The sequence below is a fragment of the Xiphophorus couchianus genome, chromosome 1, assembly GCF_001444195.1.
Source record: "Xiphophorus couchianus chromosome 1, X_couchianus-1.0, whole genome shotgun sequence".
In the NCBI taxonomy this organism is placed as follows: domain Eukaryota; kingdom Metazoa; phylum Chordata; class Actinopteri; order Cyprinodontiformes; family Poeciliidae; genus Xiphophorus; species Xiphophorus couchianus.
In genome coordinates, this window is record NC_040228.1 from 3828791 (window position 1) to 3849771 (window position 20981).

General features: G+C 37.2%; 1 protein-coding gene and 1 long non-coding RNA gene across 3 annotated transcripts; one reads left to right on the top strand and one right to left on the bottom strand.

Moving 5' to 3' along the window:
- Positions 1 to 800: 800 nt before the first annotated feature.
- Positions 801 to 4844, top strand: LOC114143893 (uncharacterized). Its single transcript, XR_003595354.1, has 2 exons — positions 801 to 1531; positions 1623 to 4844. It is a non-coding gene; the product is annotated as an uncharacterized LOC114143893 (long non-coding RNA).
- Positions 4845 to 6008: 1164 nt separating this feature from the next.
- LOC114146517 (scavenger receptor cysteine-rich type 1 protein M130) lies at positions 6009 to 20583 on the bottom strand. 2 transcript variants are annotated; one of them, XM_028020660.1, is made up of 19 exons: positions 20498 to 20583; positions 17152 to 17475; positions 16929 to 17036; positions 15868 to 16083; positions 15594 to 15782; positions 15269 to 15426; positions 14498 to 14645; positions 14086 to 14394; positions 12428 to 12730; positions 11999 to 12313; positions 11524 to 11847; positions 11097 to 11435; positions 10318 to 10584; positions 9680 to 9858; positions 9436 to 9538; positions 9136 to 9291; positions 8166 to 8249; positions 7850 to 8023; positions 6009 to 7768 (listed from the first exon to the last, which is right to left on the bottom strand). In XM_028020660.1, exons 1-19 carry the CDS (start codon positions 20556 to 20558, stop codon positions 7587 to 7589), a joined length of 3939 nt encoding a protein of 1312 aa, XP_027876461.1. In that variant the 5' UTR covers positions 20559 to 20583; the 3' UTR covers positions 6009 to 7586. The 2 variants fall into 2 exon arrangements, with proteins under 2 accessions (XP_027876461.1, XP_027876452.1); XM_028020651.1 differs by having other exon boundaries at positions 8166 to 8252.
- Positions 20584 to 20981: the final 398 nt, after the last annotated feature.

Genomic DNA, 20981 nt, shown 5'->3' on the forward strand with positions numbered 1-20981 from the left:
GCCTCCTTTAACTTCCCAGCTGCTGAGTTTGAACACCAGGGCAACTACAGCTGTGTGTATGAGGTTACCATGGCTACACAGAGGTTCAGTTCTGTTCAGACAGAACCCATTAGTCTCATCATCAAACGTAAGTAACTATATATATTTGAGAGAAAAATATTTAAATCTGAGTTAAAATATATGTGAGTTAAATAACATTTCTACAACCTATAAAAGGTAATATTATTATTAAACAAAGTTAAGGGTAATAGAAAATAAAAACGTTTTTAAAAAATTATTCTATTTATTGAAAGAGACGAACTATCACATTGTTTCCTAACCCTGGTTCTCAAGGCACACTGACCTCCATGTTTTAGATGTTTCCCTGCTTTATTACGCCTGATTCAGCTGATTGTAGTTCAGCTAATACCTGTTGAAATCACCTGGGCTGCAGCAAGGAAACACATAAAACATGAAGACAGGGAGCCTTGAGGACCAGTTTTGGGAAACACTGAACTATCAACTGAACTTTCACCGTGTGAAAAGTATTTTCCTCCTGAACCTAAAAACTTATTGTCCCTTTGTTGACTGGAGAGGTCACTGTCTCCATGAAGAGGTTCCCCTCTAGGTAATGGCTCAATTGGTTTCTTAAAGTCTCAAAGCCTGTTTTTTTTTCAGATCTTTTGCACCATTTAGTCCTATTCTCCTCTCTTTTGTGCTCTTCCTCACAACCTTTTGTGCTGCGGCTCCATCCTCAGCACAAGAGGATGTAATCACTGTATGTCCTCTGACCATCTCAGTATGGCCTCTCTGTCTTTATCTCCAACACATTTAACTAAAGCTAGTACATCTGATCCACTCATTCCTGATCTGACCTGTCCTCATCACTCCCAAAATAAACCTGAACATCTTCAGCTTTTCAATCTTTAGTTCTGTGATATTATCATTGACACCAGCTATATTTCCATTGAACAGAAAGTTGAAATTTCAAATTGAAATTATGAAAATGAATTTGCTGAATGGAAACACTCCAATTTAGAAAAAAGCTAAATTTTTTTGGTAAAGGTTTCTGTGCTAGAATGACTTGGTTTTTCAGCCATACTGAAACAGATGTACAGTATTTAGCAAAACTGCAGTGGAAACAGTTTTTTGTTGTTTTTTGGACAATGTCCAGCTGGCTCCACCTCTCATAGTATCACACAGGTCATTAAAAGTTTTGTGTCATCCCAACATGTTGAATCCATAGCTCTTCTGGAAAATGGGCGACTACAATTTCCCCAAAGACGCCGCATACATAATCGCTCCCAAATATTAGGGGCTTGTTGCTCCAACGCCTGAATAAGACACCACCATCTCCTCTGATGGCTGATACATGATGAGGGCTATTCATAAACTGACCAAATGTTTTCTCTCCTAGCCTCTTCACTGCTACTGGTTTCCTCAGTCTCCAGTGGAATCCTGCTGCTGGTCCTGCTGGTGTCTCTAGCAGTCTGTCTGGGCTGCAGGAGGAAACTTTGCTCTAAACGGCCCATACCGTCTGACCAAAACCAAAGTCTGTATTCAGCAAGAGATGCATTAAATTAAGATTCTTGCTATCTATCTTTGTGTTTATTCACATATCCCCTATATTTGTTTTGTTTCAGTGTCTTTCCAGCAGTTAAACACAAAATACGACGAGAATGATCAGGACGACTATGGAAATATTGATGCAATTCGCTTAGTAAAGAAACTGGAGATGGACAAAGAGTCAACAAGTGATGATGATCATGATTATGAAGATGCAGTCATTAACTTAGGACAAGTCACTGTTGGTGTGGAAGATCCTAGAGCAGCAGAACAAAGACCTGAAGAAGATGAAAGCACAGATGATGAAGACGATGACTATGTGAATGTTACCGAACCCTGGAAAGATGACGTGGTGCAAAATCATGAATATGTGTATTAATAGATGAAAGCTGAATATTTATGCTGCATTGGATTGATAGTTATACACACACACACACGCCCACACACACATACATATATATAAAACTATTTTGCTTTAAAAAGTTGATAAAGGACTAGTTTTAGGTACAGTAATGTACATTAGCTGTTTAAAATAATAAATGTAGTTTTAGACAGGAGTTATAACATCTTTATTACCCATGGTAAATTGTGATTTACCGGGTGTCACCATTAGTGAGGCAGAAATAATATTTCATTCTGATATTGATCCAGGGATGATTGTACATGAATGTTACTAACCAGAGTTGAGACTGTATGGTTAATTTCCAGTCACAGATTTTTTTAGACCTGCTAACTTTGATTTCAGCTGATTTCTCTCCAGGAACCGAAAAAAAGTTCTTTCCTTTATTCTCTTTGTGAATACATTTATACAGTATGTGTGTGGTAATTCCACAGGTTTACAGGGGGAAAAAACCACATGGTGACAGAATTAACAGAAGATTGTATGTATTTTATTTTTATTTTTTCTTAATAGTAACAATGTTTTTTAAATTATTATTCTTACTGCTATTAAATTGACTATTTAGGCAGATTAGAAAAAAATAGAAATGACAATTTACCAAAAGAAAAACAATGAAAAATATGTTTATCATAATTCATGTTGGGGGGGAAACAGACTCCAACTCAGAGAATAAGAAGCCATGTTTTTTTTTTTTTTCCAACAGTATAAAACAATTTTAAATATCTATTTTAATGTTCTAACTTGTAAAGCATTCAAAGCCAGAGCACTTAATAAAAAAATTACAAAATATTTTTGTTAACAATGTTTCTTGTCTTAATGCATTCAAGCAGCCAGAGTCCAAACTGAAATCTGATATCAGGATGAAGATAATATTTTAATTTGTGTCGTTTCCAATCATAAATGTCTTATTTGATTTACCATAACTTAAAAACCTGAGGGGGATTAGTTGTTTTTAAAAGAACTATAGTGATTTACACATACTGTCACAGTTATGTACTGTGTACACATGAAAAAATATACGTGAATATTAGACACTGATCCTCAGATCAGTTTATGAAAGCTGTATCTGCCAAAAAATAAAAAAAAACAACGGTTATTGCCGAAATGGGCCCCTCATATGCTGGTTGTATCTTGACACCTGATCATATATCATGTTGTGTAACTTTTGTGAGGAGCCAGACTTTAAATGACCCCCTTCACCTCCATCACTGAGGCCTGTTGCAGCTGACGCTCCACTGATGGATCAGCTGGGTAGAAGCTGTTTGTCCTGTACATGCTTTAAATGCTTTTATAAGACATTGCTGTTCCAGAGTCGTTTCAGCTGACCTCTGACCTCTGGCATACAGGCCTGCCATGCACACACTTACACAGCCAATGTGAATTCTTCTGCGAAGCAACTCTGGACAGTTGACTCACAAATGATCTGGCTGGCCTTCACACACCAAACATGGATTAAAAGAACATAACATGTGTAAGAAGGCAGTACATATACTGTACATTTATACTGTAATCTTATTCCCTCACCTGGAAAATGACCCCAAGCGACACATCATTTTACATTTTTCGAGCATTTTACGTGTTTTTTTTCAGATGTGTTAAAGATTGGGCTTTCCTGCTTATCACTATAACCTCCAGATGTGGCAGATATGTAACATTTCCTGGAAACAAATCATAACCGCAGCGCCTCGTCGTCACATGACCCCCCACCCCACCAAACGAAGATCAGTTCAAGTCCTCACTTGTAGCTCTGATGTTTCCTACTAGATAAGCACCATGTCGTTTAATGTACATGTGCAGAGAAGACAGAAGGGGTTTAAGTGCATGTACTTTAATGTACTTTAAGCATAATGAATGTTTGGTTGTAAAGAAATTCGGGTTTGTCTTGTGCTTTACAGGCACCTTGTTGGATTTGTACGAACCCCTTAACTGGTGATATCCCATCCATGGGATAAATCTAGTTTGTTTGAATACTCTGCCTTTTTCCCTGCCAATTAAGGGGCTAATATATATTTAAAAAGTGTCGACGGGTGCCTTCTGACTTTTTTTCACATTTACCAACCAAAATACAAACTTGCTATTTTGCCAAGAAAAATGCCATATTAACCTGTAACTTCCTGGAACATTTTAGGCATCTAACCAAAGAGTTATGCAAATGAAGACAAGAAGTGCACCTGTTCACCAGGGGTAAAATGATGAAACAATTATACATTTTTTGCACTGTTCTTTAAATGACAATTTGGAAAAGAAATATCTGTATATAAAATGCATTGAACTGCTAATAAAATATTACAATAGCAATTCAAAGGTTGCATTTAAGTGTTTTCTGAAATAGAACTTTCACCAAATTCAATCAGAATTTATGTGATTACAACTCAGAATAAAACCTTTGGACAAAACATATATAGTTGAGTGAAAAACATGAGAGTTAAAACCTTTTCAAAGGTTAAAGGGCACCAGTGCTGCTCCAGTCATTTTCCAGCTTTGAGAGACCTGGCATGTTTAAAGACAGTGCCATATTATTGAAATATATGTCATTTTTCTAAATCTAATAAAATGCTAACAGTCCATCACAAAATAACAAAACATGTTTTTTTGTGTGTTTGTTTTTTGTTCAGAAGGTGCCATGTTTTCCTCAGGTGGTGCGCCTCGCTATTTGTGTATCATTTGTACAACTTTTTACTTTGTGCAAAAGTATAATTTACAGCAGGTGTCTTCCTGCTTTTGATTATTTACGTTTGGTGATGAGCTCCACGTCTCGGCTGTCCTCACCATCAGCTCAGTCTCTTGGATCCTCCACAGACCGTCAGATTGTACTCAGGTCTCTTTCTTTGGGGCCTCATACAGATGTGGACATCCTTGGCAGCTGCTTCATTTACTTATACCTTGGGCTGGCTCTGTTTCCCATCTTATTCAACTACAAGAGCAGGAAGTTTTTGACTTTCAGTTGCCACTTTATTTGTTAGTATATTTATCTCTGATTGCTAGCTATGAGAAAATGAAAAATAGTGTCTGCTAAGAAATAGGAATGTCTCCACTGTGTCTATTTAGGCTTCAGGCACAAAGCAGAGTTAATTCTAAATCATGATCTACAGCTAAGCCTCCGGCGTAGAGGCCAGGCGTGATGTTAACACATCACTTGAGGGCCGGTGGATATATCAGGGCCTCAGTGATCTGAGAGGCTCTTGGCTCTGTTCTCGCTCAACATGTCAGACTCCTGCAGATCTGTCACTGCCTGGCGGATGGTGCTACTCATGGAAACATTTGAAGACTGCAACTGCTCTCGTGTAACTCTGGGAGAGAATGGTTATTGAAAAAGTCACAGGGGCAGTAATATGTGTTTTCCAGGCACAACGTGTCATTTCGTAGCACAATCAAGTAATTGTGTTAACTTTATACGTTAAACAATTATGAAAAAAGAAACATTTGACTTTGTAAATTAATGCCTTGAAATTGGTCCTCAGTCTCTTTAAAAACTTCTGCTCTGTCTGACACACCACCTTCAATGCCTAGCACCTCTCCAGCAAGGGGTTGGCTAATTGCTGCTGGCTAGTCTGAAGGAGCTGACTGGGGGACCGCTGGCTCTGTGAGGCAGAAACTCAGAAGCTTGGAAACTGCAGCTCTGAGGAGAAGCTGCGTCCGGCAGGCGGCGCTCGGTCCAACCAGGCGCTTTGCTCAGCTGAAAAGCTGCCATTTCCCAAATACGTATGAAAGAATCAAACATAACATAATAACATAATCTAAAGCTCAAAAAAGTTGATTTTACGTAACACTGCCCCTTTAAGGTTCAACACAAAACAAAACCTTATTGTGATTTATGAAAAACGGACAATTAAAAACAGCTTCAGTTTGAGTTATACTTACCGTAAAACAATAATAATAAAAAAAAGATGTCTGTTGGATAAAACAGCTTATTGTGCTGTGTATCAAACTATATAAGATCTACTAAACATACAGTTTGATACTCAACATCTAAGCTGTTTCCAAAGAAAGCTGCAGAATCTGAGGAGCTCCACCGGGTCCCGAAGATTACAGCACAGAGAAAACTTTCCATATGAAGAGCTGAGACGTGCTAAATATGACTTTTATTTCAGTTTGCTTACTACAAAGACAAAATATATGAAGTGGAGATATTGTATAAGAGGAATATAATACAAGGAGTCAGCCTAAAACAGTCGCAAAAACACATAGCAAGACTACAATACAGATAAAATGTTTTTTTGGGGTTTTTTTTAACAAACATAAATTCTACAACTGTAATTAAAAGCTTGTCTAAAACACAACTTGGAAAAATCTAAGTAATCTTTAAAATAGAAAGAAATGACAAAGCAAAATTTATATATTTGCTGTTTTTTTACATTGTATTTACAGTTGAAATTAAACAAAATATGACCAACAACTTCATTAAAGTACAAGATATTACTGAAACTAACTAACTAACTAACTAACTAACTATTGAATATGGAACCAGCACCCCCAGCAGTTAGCTAAATATAGCACATACCCGTACAGTGAGAAGGAACTACTGTAGTTTAACTGTTTAGCTGTTACTTGTTTACAGTCTAATCTCATTGAATGCAGCGAACCTCCAGAACAGGAACCAACTAACAGGGAAGGATTATCAATGAACACAAACGAGTTCTCAGTCTTCACAGCCAGTATAATAAAGCAGAGAAAATACTGTGACAAAATTCTCCACCACTGCGACAGATGAGGACAAAACCAGAATAAATAATAAGGAATCTAATATTTCAGTAGCATATGTTTAGAAATATCCTAGCATTTATTACAGTAAGTTTGTGTAGTTGAGTAAAAATCGCACAATAAGAATGTGCTAATTTTAACAAAATATAAATATGTTGCGGGGTAATAGATGTAACTCATGTAAATGCACAGTAAAATTAAAACAATGTATATACTGTTATTGTGTATCATGTACTATATTATTCTTTTCTATTTATGTCATTTTTGTTGTGTTTGTTTTATATTTTAATATTGCTAAAAAGTAAAGCACTTAAGCAGTAGGAGAGAGTCTAATGTGCCAGACTAAGACATTTTATTTTTTAATCACCAGAATGAAATCGTAATAACATGAAAATAAAGTCACAATGTTATGAGAGTAAAATGATTATGAGATAAATGTTTAATGAGTTATGGTGCAGTTAGCTAGTCATGTGACCAGCTCAGCTAGTCCGGTGATAAAAGATGAAATATTTCCTTATTTGTAAAACCAAAGTATAACGTCACAAGATGTGCAAACATTTCTCCTTTTAACTTATTATTTTTGGTGTATAAGTTCTCAAAAAATTACTGCTTCATTCTTCAACTATTATGTCTTTATTCTGGTAATAATATGACTTGATGCTTTATGTTGACTTTAAAAACATCTTAGCCTGGCTCTAGTACTTTATAGTAAATAAAGCTCTAATGTAAGTTTTGCAACTTCTGGTATGATGTAGATAATTTGAAGACACAAAAGTTTCAGTTTGCCTATAATTCTTGCCAGAAATGCATTCAGCTTCACAACATTCACCTTCTGCATTATTATTAGTTTTCATGTTAAACTGAAGACAGGTTTTTGGGACCATCCATTTTGTCTTTGACCCAGAATTTTGTTTGATTTGAATTTTGACCCAGTTCAGGCTCACCCGTCCTGACCCGGCACCGGGTACTCTTCATCTTTCTGGTCTTTAGGTCCCTCTTCATCGCCATCAGGCGCAGGCTTGGGCCCGTCGTGGAGTTCAGCCGTGGTTTTGGCGTTCTCAGGGCTGGCGTCGATGTCGTCGTAGTTTTCCTGCGAGTCTTCCACTTCGTAGGTCACGCCGTCTGTTCAAAGACAAACAGCTGGCAGTCAGCCGGGTGAATTCAGCGTGTTGAAATTATGGTTGACACTGGATGAAAACTTGCCATCGCTTGGCTTATCAACCCCATGTTGCAGGTCTTGGTCTTTAGCGGCTCGGACCACGGAGCCCTGAGGTGTGAGAGGCTGAGCCTCGGTCATCTCATCCACATCGTCGTAGTTGTAGGACCTGTTGCTCTCCACATCTCTCCTCCTCTCCACGTCCGAGTCGGATCTGAACCCTACGTTAAAAGCTCAGAACTCAGAGGAAGAAAGCAAAATGTCTGGCGATTGAATATTAAAGGCCGTTCATAAGCTATTCATCTTTGTGCTAAAATTAAGAAAAATAAAGTCTATTGAAAGTCACTGTTTAGTTGAACTTACTGCCACGATTAAAGCTTCCCATTTCATCTGATTTGTCGACGTCTTCGTACTCTCCACTGTCCCAGTCCGCTTCTTCCATATCTGCTGCTTCAGAAACAGATTAGAAATTTACCGATGGATTTTAAAACACTAAAAACTAAAAACGTAAATGAAAACACCGGTCAGAAGACTTAAACGCCCAAATTTACACCTGAGTTCAAAACAATCACAGTCCAACGTCAGCAACCTGCTTTCACAAAGTTCCACTGTTGAAAAATGACTAAATGTGACCTTTGACTCTCACCACCAGAGAAAGAAACAATACAAAAAGAATGTTGGCAAAACTAAAAGACTTATTTGAACTTTAAAAGAAGGGCACAAACATTGTTTTTGAGAAACACAATTATTCTCATAATTAGGACTTGTTCTTAGCATGACCCTGATACTGATTCACAGGAAAGCTGAATCGTTTTCACTTCATCCGGTAAATATTTGATTTTGAAAACAAAGACCATCTCAGCTGTTTTTGACTCACTTTTGAAAAAAATGATATATTTTTTCTCTTCAGCTTTTAATTTGAATTGTATGCGCAATGTTAACTTTGCATTTAGCTGTATAGAAGGAGAACCCAGACGTTTCAGACAGACTCTTGTTCAATAAGCAGTTTTGTTTCTCCTAGCAGATGGCTGTCTGTGGTTCTATCAACGCAGAGTTGGATTATAGTGAATGTAACCCACAGAACCATTTACTGACGTTCTGCTTGTTTAACTACAGTGAGAACACTTCATTGTGTTTTCTTGGTCATTGCACCGAGGTCCGATTTCAGGAAGCATGAGGACAGACTGCCCTCTAGAGGAAGCACACTGCAGCACACCTTTCTTCTCCAATGCTTCAAACTCTGACTTGGGCTCAGACAGAGCAGCACAGTTGTTGCTTTAGTGGATAAAAACATCCAGTGAGTTTTTAGTGGAAATGGTTTCAGAGTACTTACGTGGCATCATGGATTTCCTGTTCCTCCTCTTAATGCAGTATCGCACAAATGTCACAATCAATGCAACCAGGATGAGAACAATTAGCACGCCAACAATAATGGGAACTGGATTTGTTGGTTCTGCTGGGGGAGATGCTGGTGGTGGCTCCAGGTAAGCTGAGATCAGGACAGGAAACAGAAGGAAGGCCATGAGCTATTATTTCCTTTCTTCCATCTCTGCATCACAACTGAGAGAAAATGTGACCATTGGAATAAAATGCTAAAAGTGACCAGTGAGTATTTGTCCTCTGCTGTAGTTACCTTCACAGAAAAAGGAAGTAGGAGTTTCACATGTGTCCTTTAAGACACAGTAGCGCATGTCTTTGGAGGAGCTGCTGCAGTCGAGACTCTGTTCCATTTTGGTCTTGTAAAAAATAAAACTTCAGTTTTATTTTGCCATTATACTTTTAAACTTACAGAGTTTTCCCAGCCTTACTAAGATTAACACTATGAAATGAGCAAGACTCAAATACCCGTAGAAACAGTTACAGGCTTGAAGATTTACCTGCTTATAGCCTCTTTTCTTTGGATCAAAATCTCTACAATTTAATTTGTTGCACAACTTATTTGATAAATGTTGTGGAATGTTGGTTGGGCACACTTCCACACGCTTTTCTGGGGCTTTCTGATATTTGATACTTAGCACACCACCACATGTTTCTGTTGTGTTGAACTCCACGTCACCTGCAATTCAAAAAGATATAAAGTCAAATAAAAAAAAATGAAAAATCTTGTTGGAAACTTAGACATGGCAGAACAAGAAGTCTTGAGTTCTGTCTGACAAAAAATGTTTACATATATATATATAGATAGATAGATAGATAGATAGATAGATAGATAGATAGATAGATAGATAGATAGATAGATAGATAGATAGATAGATAGATAGATAGATATGACATGCTCTTCTGAATGTGGCAGAATAATCTGGTCCTTTCCACCAGATAATCTGAACTCAATGTGTTAGTACATAAATATCATAATGATGAATAAATATTCACTCAGATCTTGCTGCAGGTAATTTAAAATGGACTTTTCCAGTGGACTAAGAACACAAAACAAGTATTTCACATGTCATTTAGTATAGAAGCAAATTCTCAGACAAGAAAAGTAAATAAATAAATAGGGTGGATGAACACTTACGGCTGCAGTAGATAGTCACCGGCCCTTCGTTGCAGTTCCCTTTGGCTCGTTGGCACTGACCAATGAGGTAATTGTGCTTATCACAGCGGATGTGGTAGGAATCCTTAAGAGTTTTACCTTGTTTTTTGCTCAGAGTAGGAATGGCATTGCCTTTTCCCAGCTGTTGGCAAACCATGTGTGAATAATCCGTTTCCCACTGACTTCTGCAGACCGGAACACCATCTATTGACAGCTCTCCAGTCTGTGAAAGCTTCATTTCTGGTTTACCTGTAAGCAAAAGCAGAAAACGTCAAACTGATATTTGTACTGATTGAAGAGCCGACAGGAAAGCATCAACTGTGTCGACTAAACACCCAGTTCTACAAGTTTAAGAAGTAAAAATCATCCTTTGAAAAATACCTTTTGTAGTAACTTAGGTTATCGTGGTGTGATTTTTAAAATTTGCTTGATCAGAAATATTAAATGGTGACAAGTAAAAATAGAAGAAATCTGTAACTAAGCCAAATGACCATTAGCCATTTAGTTCTTATTAGAAGCAGAAGAAGTATTCCAATTGAAGTTTACACTAAACTGAAGGTGAACTGTAGCTTCAATAGTGATGTTAAAATTTGACTGCAGATGTTTCCTAAAAATAAAGTGTAGTTGGTGAAAAACAAAAATGCCATAGAAATGATCCGTAGCCTCTGTTTCCATCATGGTTTATTTTCACAGCCACGTTTCTAACACTGTCAGTGAGGCTGTAATTATTAAAGAACAATCCACCACAAAATAAATCTTACCTTCGCATTCAATGTAGAGTTTTGCTGTTTCATTCCGATCTCGTTGCTGTTTCTGTGTCTCACAATCCCAGATATTTGTAGAACCTTTGCATTTAAAAATTCCTTCATACCAATTGTCAGCCTGGAGGAGTTCAATTGAGTTTCTGTATCTTTTGTACTTCCCGCACTTCATAGCATCACACAGCTTTTGCCCCACGTCTTGTGTCAAATTTTGACTGGAGACAAAATTTCTTTTGGGGTCAGATTCTCCGTTGGAGTAAACAACCACGTCTCCTTTACAGACGTCCTCAGAGGACGGCTGCAAAGTGCCAAAGTCTTCCAGTCCCAAAGTCCTCCAGTCTAAGACAAACAGCAGGAATCAGATGAGAGCAGGGCTAAAAAATACTTTAAGCGGAAATATTTTGAAGCAAATAAGAATCACACTAACTGGAGCAGCGGAGGCCTCCTAGGTCTGAAGTCTGGCTGTTGCTTTCAAAGGTCTTGGCGGTGACAGTTTTACATTCGGCTACTGTGTTTTGTGAACATCCCTGTACTGTGATGACATGACTCGGTTTCGGTCTGGGCCCATAGTAGGCCTTTGAGTCCAGAGCGTCGCCGCATTCCAGCTCCGCACAGATGGTCTTTTGAGTTGCCTTGTTGTCGAGAGTCGCTTTGCTCACTGGTAACCATTGGCCTTGGTAAGACACCTCGACATTCCCAGAACATTTGTGACGCTCGTTATCCTTATCATTAAATCTTGGCTTAATGCTGTCTGAAACAAAAACGGGCATTTTTGTTTCAATTTGGCTAAAACAAGCAAAAACAATACTACCAGTTTTAACATAGTTATACATTTCATATATATATATATATATATATATATATATATATATATATATATATATAAATAAACAAGCCAATACCTTTACAAACAACATAGGCAGGATCCCTGGGTTCTGGATTCCTTGTGGATTCTGGATTCGTCTCCATTTTAACAATGCTGTACTGGGCCATTTTGCTGCTATTCATCATTTTAAACAGACCTTTGAACTTAATTTCACCGTTTGTATTAGACTTTATTATGGGTGTTAGGATCTCAGTCCCACAGCCGAGTTCTTTACACAGCGCCTCGGACAGCGTATCTGACCAATGCCTTCCACTTACATAACCGCTGTCATCTCCTGTAGAAATCTTGACCGCTCCCCAGCACTTGTTCTCCAAAGTCACTGTAATTTTTCCTATTGCGGTGTGGAACACAAAGAATCAAAGCTTAGGTTTTTTTTCTAACAGTTCCACCAAAAAACAAATGCATTATATACTTATGTAGATAGCATCTGGATTGTGTTCATTACCTTCACATTTCACATGAGCAATAGCTGAATTATTTGAATTAATTTGTTTTTTGTTGCAGTCAAAGATGGACTTGTGATCAGATGAGCAGCTAAACGACTCTTCCCACATGCGATTTTTGTCTTCAGAAAACCTCGGACTGAAGCTTGACGCCTTCCCACAGTGCATCTGCTGGCACACTTTGTTGGCTAACTCTGTATTCCATGTTTCGTTTGACCCCGAGAGCCAATAGAGTTCTTCTTTGTACTCGATCGCCACATAGCCAGAACATGACTGGGGTCCATCCAGAAATAGCAACTTGTTTTCTGTGCAAAACAAAGACAGGAGCCGTGACGGAGGTGCTGCAGCTTTTTTCAGATCAAACCTTGGAATTTTTCATTTCCCTCAAATGAAAATACGTTTCTCATCATGTCAATTAAAATTGTGGTTTTCTTTAAAGGGGCATTATTATCTATTTTCCATAAAAATTATAAAAAATGTTTCATCAAATTCAACTTTAAAGAAATTTTACTTCCTGACTTAACGCCTTGAAATTGGGCCTCTGTCTCTTTAAAATCTCCTGCTCTTTCTGAAACTCCGCCTTCAGGAAGTCGTCACAACATGGCTCCTCTATTTTTCCTTTAACAACGTTTTTACCAGAGTGACACTGAGCTCAGCAGACACAGCCCCACTAGGTGTTTGCTAATTGCTGCTGGCTAGTCTGAAGGGGCTGCTCTGTGGGGCGTCTCAGCTGCATCTCAAAGGCAAAGCAAGGTCCACCCAGACGTTTTGCACAGCTGGATGGTTGCCATGAGAGACTAACATGCATGAAAGAATCAAAGCAACACTCCAGTTATGTTTTTGATGAGGAAATATCATTATGGCATGACATGAAGCTCAATTTAATATAATACTGCTCCTTTAACTGCAATCCTAATATGTCGTACCACATTATATCTAGGTAACAGTCCATTTAATGAAGGTGTTAAAAAGTTCAACCTTGATTACACAAATATTCTAATAATAACAGTAATCCAAATATTTGTCTCAATTAAACTAATACTTCGTTGTTGCACCTTTGGATTCAGTTTCACAGTTGAGTCTGTTTTAGAGGGAGCCTGTCAGGAACCTGCATGAAGATGTTCCACTCTACCCTGGATATCAAAGGGGAGGGGTGAGTACGAGAGTGATTGACAGCACTAAGACCCTCCTCTTGGTTTCTGGTGTCTTTCTCCCATTAGTACTGGATTATCTGTCTCCTATTATACTGTCATGGCATACTGATCATTTTTATAATTATGTAAAAAAAACATATTTTTGTAAAAGTTACATACTGCAGGTTTAAAGAGATATTGGACTATTTTCCCTGGTAAATTGGATGAATGAAGTAACTACAACTCCTTTATCAAATAATTGATGTTATTGTAAATGTAAAAAAATGATGAAGAATTGAAAATATCAGTGGTGGGGCTAGAGTAGAATTTGAAATGGGCCCAGTAAGTTAAATTAAACTTATTAGTTATTCTCACACACATGCAGTGTTGTTTCTTTAGCTTCCTGCAGGCTTTCTGTAGACATTTCACATTCTATTATCACTACCAGAAACATTTCTGGATGTTTCTGGTAGTAACGGTGTTAAAGTGTTAAAATAGCAAACAAAAAAGGCGGGAATAAAACTCACCATTGCAAATTAGCTGCACTGCTTTCTCATTCCTATTTTGGTTGTTGGTTTTAGTGGTTTTACAGTCAGTCAGGTTTTTATCAGCCTCTTTACAGCTGAAGGTTAGCATAGCAGCAGTGCCCTGGCTGAATTCATCAGAATCCAATTTGTCTTTTCCTGCATCCCCACAGTCCAACAGCCTGCAGGCGCGTTGTGTATAACTAGCATCCCAGCCTTCCTTACTGACCCTTTTCCACTGGCCTTCATCCTTAACTTCCAGTAGACCAGCACACTTTCCAGGGCCGTCCTGCAGTCGGACTTCTAGACTAGCTGTACCACGAGGAAAACAGAAGGTTAAAAGCACTGAAAACCATCTTTAGACAGCCAGAGATGTCAGGGTGTTGCTTCAAAGCTTTCTGATCGGCGGTCCCACCTTGACAGACGACATAGGGAGCAGACGTGCACTGTTGGTGGCGATGTTCGGCCCTGCAGTACCACAGGGACGACTCGCCGCCTGTGCACTTCACGTGGTTCATTATCCCATCTTTTCTGTTCATGGTTTTCATTTCCTTTTTAATCACCTGAAAGAAATGTAATGGCAGCTTTCATGTGCTTTTAATAAACCGAAAAGACAAAGAGGTTGATTGTTTCAAAACACAAAAGAATAACATGCAATGAAGAGAATAATGTCCCAGTAACATGTGGACTGCTGATGCTTAATTGAACAGAGATGGCTTACCAAAGTCATATTCAATGACAATAAGACTTTTTAGGCCTTTTATTAAGCCTTAAAAATCCTGATTAAATGAATAATTTAACCTACTTATGTCTTGTTTTTTTTTAAGAAAACGGCCTGTCAAAATGATTAATGCCCTTCTCAATATTCAGTTATAGTTTTCACTGATATCCAGACAAATCATCTGGACTGCAAAGACAAATCTGCCGAATGTAGGAGAAATATAGAACCTGAAGTATTTGGAGGTCCTGATGTTGATCTTCACCCTCAGATTCTCTATCAGATTTAAGTTTGGACTCTTCCCGAGTTGCTCTAAAGCATTAATATTGGTTTCAGTTGAAAGAAATGTGCTGGACACAACCTAATATCACGGTCAACCTTAATCTATCAGGGTTATGAATAAGTTTGGGCTTCACTATATCAATCCTAATGATGACAGAGACCAGCAAGTTAACCCTGAAGACTCACCTTCCCACATTTCAGTTCTTTGCAGACCATTTCATATTCTTTCTCGGTCCAGTCATTACCACAAACATGTCTTTGTTTATTATCCCTTTGTATTTTGACGTAACCATAACACTTGGTTTCTCTGTCACTGTCATCTGTCAGAACGACTTTCACCTGGTCTGTGTTTAGAAAGAGAAGACAATTAAAACAGGAAAACATAAAAGAAATAAGTGCAAAATGCAGCTCTTATAATTTATTATTTTCAACAAGTAAATGAATGAACAGGAAGGGAGCTGATCACAAAATCACAAATAAAACTATTTTTGCTAAATATGAACTGGATCACCTGTGCAATTCACATGGTCGCTTGTGGCGTTCTGTTGAGAGGGCTGAGAGTTACCGCAGTGCAGCTTCTTACACAAGTCAGGAATCGTTTTCTGGTTTTCAGTGGGTTTCCACTTGCCATCCCCCTCCTCTTCCAGCTTCCCAGCGCAAACGTTGGACTTTTTTCCTCTCAGCTGTAATCTTTTGTGGCCTGAAAACCAGTCAAGGGATTTACAGCCACTTCGGTCTCGCAACGTGTTGCATAGACCTTGTCGGCATCGCACAGTGTTTGTTACCTTCGCAGCTGACCGCTGCAGGCCCAGCGCACGTTGAGGAGAGTGATTCTACACACTGCCACAGATGTTTCACGTTCTGAATGCCTGCGCAGTTTATCTTCGCCCGGTGCTGCGAACTCACGAAGTTTTCCGTCGTCATCCACTGAGAGGTCACCTTTTTTCCGGGCCCCTTACAGCCAGGAAGGCTGTTACACAAACGCGTGGCATCGTCTTCTTCTGCATTCATGGAAATAGTTATAGAAAGATGGATTAAAAGTTCAAAAGTAATTCATTTCTGAGTGATCATAGAGCATTATTTCAAGAGCTAGGGTGCTCTTGAAATGATCTTCTGCAAACAAATATTTTGCTTGCAGAGGAAGAGTGCAAACAAAATATTAAAAACTCAAAAGCTCTACTGCAAAAATGTTGCAGGAAAATGCTAGGTAGTTAAACTGATAGTTTCACGTTTTTTTCTCCACATATAAAAATGATTAAGATGTGTTTGAAATGACAACGTTGACTTTGATATAAAGTATTTAAAAAAAAAAAAAAAAAACGTACTGAAGTAATTTCACAATAACTTTTTGTGATGTTACTTGTTGCTTCTGATCAAAGAAACATTTATACTTGGAAACATAAAAGTGTGTATTTTGTTGTGGGCAGTGTTGGGGTTTGTTGTTTTTTTCCTTTTTCGGTCATTTCATGCCCAATTCTCTTGAATGGTGAGTCAGTTAGTTTAATAACTATTTGCTCAGAGTATGACTTATATGACTTCAATAAATAATATCTAAGAAAAATAGCCCGCCCAGAATGATCAAAAGTAATGTTGGCGGATAAAAAAATAAATAAATAAAAAATTACTTTGGTCATTATTTTAGAAAGGTGACGATATGTCAGCTCTTATGTGAGTCATTCAATAATGTGACAATAATAATAAAAATAAATAAGAATACAGTAGGACATTAACTTTCTCCACAGCGTAACCGACCCGGACTCCTCCAGCCACAACGTGACGATTTTTCCTCTGAACTGTTTTACAGATTCGTGTTTTACTGGGAGGATCTGGGAGGTGAGGCTCTTACCAAACCCATCACTGCAGACGTAACCAGTTTGAGTCTCCGTAGGTGACTGAATCGTGTACTTGACCGCTCCTTCACACTTATGTTGTTCCAAGTGGAAGCTGATGTCATCTAAAAAAAAAATAAAATAGGTTAAAAACACTTTCAGGATTTTGAAACAGAATATTGGACTTCCTTTGGTTAGGTTGTCCATGAATACGTGTGATGTGAATTATCGAAGACTTACATGAGCATGTGATTTTTTTCACCGTGGGCTTTCTGTAGAAGCTGACCTTTGGACCGGGCCAACCGTCACAGTCCCACAGACTTGCTTCGTCTCCTCTGCATTCCAGTTCATTCAGCCAGACTGTGCTGTTGAAGGCCCTGTACACGTTTGATTTTCTCACTGGTCGTCCACAGTGAGTGCTTCTGCACACCACTTCGTCAGTTTTTTCGTTCCAATTTTTATCTCCGACATGGCCCATTTCGTTCCCATAATAAACCTCCACGTGTCCTTCACAGGGGTTATCGTTGTTTTCGCTCCGTAGGATGATCTTCCCTTGGTTTGGATCTGGTTTAAGAAGGAGAGGTTTATGAAGCAGGAAAGCATTTTTGTTTTGCACCAGTCACAAGGTTTCATCCATCTGCAAGTCCAGTCAGAATAGTAGGCATGTTCAAGCCCAGCCAGGGGGGTTTTCTGACCGGGTTTAAATGTTCTCCTCATGCAATGTGAGGGTTCTGTCTGGGCTGCCGAGTGCAAACTTTCAGTCAAAAATTAATCAGTAAACAATCTAAATATTTAGTTAGGAAGCTAAATATTTAGATTCACGCTAAATTTTTAATTCAGAGCTAAATATTAAGGTAATATGCAAATTATTGGAAGTGGACTACCAAAATAAAAGCTGGGTTTTGGTGAGTCTTTATCTTCGCTACTTCTCCTCTCGACTTGTACAACATTTCAGCTTAAAACAAAAGACGTTTCACTGGCAATGCAGACATTTACCAGCAGGTAGACATGATGCTGAAGTGACTCAGCCTCAGCACTGCAGCAGGAGAAGTTCGCAACGTCCAGCTTTTATTTTGATAGTTCACTTCTGCTTATTGGCAAGTGAATTGGCTAATTAGCTAAATAGTTAGTGGTGAGCTAAATACTTAGATTGGAGTTTAAAGAAAATTAAGTTACTCACTAAATATTCAGTTTAACGCTAACTAAATATTTAGTTTTATCTTGCTAAATATGTAGTTTGAAGTTAAATATTTAGCTTGCTAACTAAATATTTAGTCTCAAGCTAATAATTTATATTTCTAACAAAATATTTAGTTTAAAGCAAAAAAATGTATTTGAATATTGAATATTATTCGTAAAGTAGGTGGATACATGGAGGATGGATGGATTAGCAAAAAATGGAGACATTTATACATGAAACCCATTTATTATAAATATCTGAGAATTCAAATCTTTTTTTGTTTCATTTGTGTGTTGTTTTTTTTAAACCATCTCCATAAAAATTCCATAAAAAATGTATTCAAAATTGTATTTAAAATTTTATTTAAAATTTTGAATAAAAATTCAAAAGCCTTCCTTACACTAATTAATTTTGACTTATTTCCTTGAACACTATTTTTCCAGACAATAATTCATTTGTGTTCACAGAAACTTTAGAGTTTGACTGATTAGTGACGCGCACAAAAAATATTAAAATAAAGAAATAAAAAAATAAGTTAAAAAAACTCAGCTTTTATACTGGCAAGCTTTAGGTTTCATTACTAGGCATGTCATTGTTTATTTTAAATTAAATTCTTTGCAATAAATAATAGCATTTTAAAGCAATAAACTCTCACTTTCTAAGTATAACGTGTCAAATGTTTACATACTTTCATCATGGGAAATAAGTGTGATCGGTTTAGGCTTAATATTAAGCTTTTTTTTAAATGAATTATGTGAAATTATTATACAAGAAGCCGTTGTAATAAATAAAAAAAGGCACTCTGTACATACGTTTGAATTTATTTTGTTCTATGTATAATATGCACAGTCAAAAATTATACATACATGCCTCAAGATGTATATAGAGCTCAGATATGAATTTTATAATTTTATAATTTTAATTTTATAAGATAAGAATAACCTTAAACAGGAAAGTGGGTAATGAGAGAGGGGGAGACATGCAGCAAAAGTCATCAGGCTGGGAATCAAACCGCCGACGGCCGCATCGAGAACTCAGGCCTCTTTGTAAGTTGTGCGTAACCACAGCAACCCGATAACACTTCTTCTCAACTATCCCTTAGAATCGACTTTTTGTAGTCAACAATATTTTTCTTATATAATTCTGGCTGAATATTTGAGCTCACTTCTTGACAGAAGAACTAAAGTCGAAGTAAATATTTATATTTGTGTATATGTTTGAATACTGACTGGTTCAATAAATGGCGCCAATTTAACGATGGGGCCCATCGGTCGGAATCAGACATTCACACACCGATGTTTAGAGTGCATCTAAACTTCTGCCTGTGAATGAACATGTTTTAATATCGACTGAAATAATAATGAAAAAAAATAAACCTCAAATATTTAACATTTAGCTCATAATGTTGAAAACTACTAAATAAAGAATTCCATATCTGTATATGTTTCTGTTCAAATAGAGAAAATTACTTATTGCTTAAGACTGCCATATTATTAATTAATAATAATATTGTATATTATGACTTTTAAAAAATATTATTTTTAAAATTTAATTTTATTTAAAAAAAAATTAGCAACAAATAATGTTGTTGTAATAATGTAATAATGTTCTAATGTCCAAACATTAGAACTTTTGTTGTTAATTGTAGTATGATCAAACAAAATCTGCGGATGTTTAATAATGTGGTTAAAACACTTATATTTAATAAACACTATAAAGCCAAGCTGATTTCCAGCCGCTTTGCATGATGAAATAAACTTTAGTGTAATAGACATCTTAAGGAAAAACAATCATAAACCACCCTTCTGTTTTACGTGACATATATATTTTTGGCAAATTAAAATTTTTAGAGGTTTTTCTTTGTCTAAAATGACTCTTACAGTGAATATTTCTGCTGGTAAATAAGATGAACAACCTTCACTTGTCTTATTTTATCATTACTCTGCAAAAGCACAGAATCTCACAAAGTATTATTGGTCTAGTCTGCAGTGCAAATATCTTATACACTTGAAATAAAACAAAACTCATTAAAAAAAAAACCCTTTTCAATAATTCCTTAATATTGATGAAAACGTATTAGCCCCACTGGCAGATAATTTGACTTAGAACAAGACATATTTATAATGTTAGAAGTGAAATAAACCAACAAAGGAACTAATACTTTTTCATAAGTATTAAGGAATTATTGACTTAAAGCAACTTATAGCATCTTGGTGGAAAGTTAGTTGTAAGTCAGTTTTGTCTTATTTCAAGTGTGCCATGATATCGGCCCTAGAAACCAGACCAAAAACACTTTTGGAGATTTTTGCAGTGTAATGTGAAAAAAAAACAAATATTCTCTTTGGAATTCAGGATCAAGTGTAACTTCTGTCACAAATGAAAAGCAAAGATAAAATCGTAACTCGCCTGCTGAGCCCACAGGCCCGAAGTGAGCGAAGGTGTGGAGGAGCAGAAGGAGGAACCACATCGTCGCCACGGCGCAAAGCCACTGAGGTCTGATGATGATCTGCTCCACTTTATATTGACAAGGAAACGCCCGCCGACATGCTGCAGCAGCAGACGGCGCTGCTTTTAACACTTAGATGCAGCTTGGAAGAAAAACGTCCAAACTTTTCTAGTTGTTGTTTTTTTTTCACCAAAATGTGCAGACAAATTTAACATAACTCAAGCGTCATAGAAAGTATACCAACTCTAAATGTCAATCATAACTTCAATTATTAACTGTGATGATAAATGACTGGAGACGTGAGGATGTGAGAAATCTTGTATAACCTTAGAAAGGTTTTAACAAAGTCAGGTTATGAATTCAACACGTAGACACATGTCATTTATTAACATTTATGAAAATATTACAAACAGACATCACATTATTGACGTGATGAGCTGTAAT

What these genes read in the sequence shown, in the direction of transcription:
- LOC114146517 (XM_028020651.1), bottom strand. Translation starts at nt 20,558, where the DNA reads ATGTGGTTCCTCCTTCTGCTCCTCCACACCTTCGCTCACTTCGGGCCT. An exon ending in AAGAACTGAAATGTGGGAAG is followed by an intron (nt 14,646 to 15,268) that starts GTGAGTCTTCAG and finishes CATTTCTTTCAG; the next exon opens with GTGATTAAAAAGGAAATGAA. An exon ending in ACTCTACATTGAATGCGAAG is followed by an intron (nt 10,585 to 11,096) that starts GTAAGATTTATT and finishes TTTTGCTTACAG; the next exon opens with GTAAACCAGAAATGAAGCTT.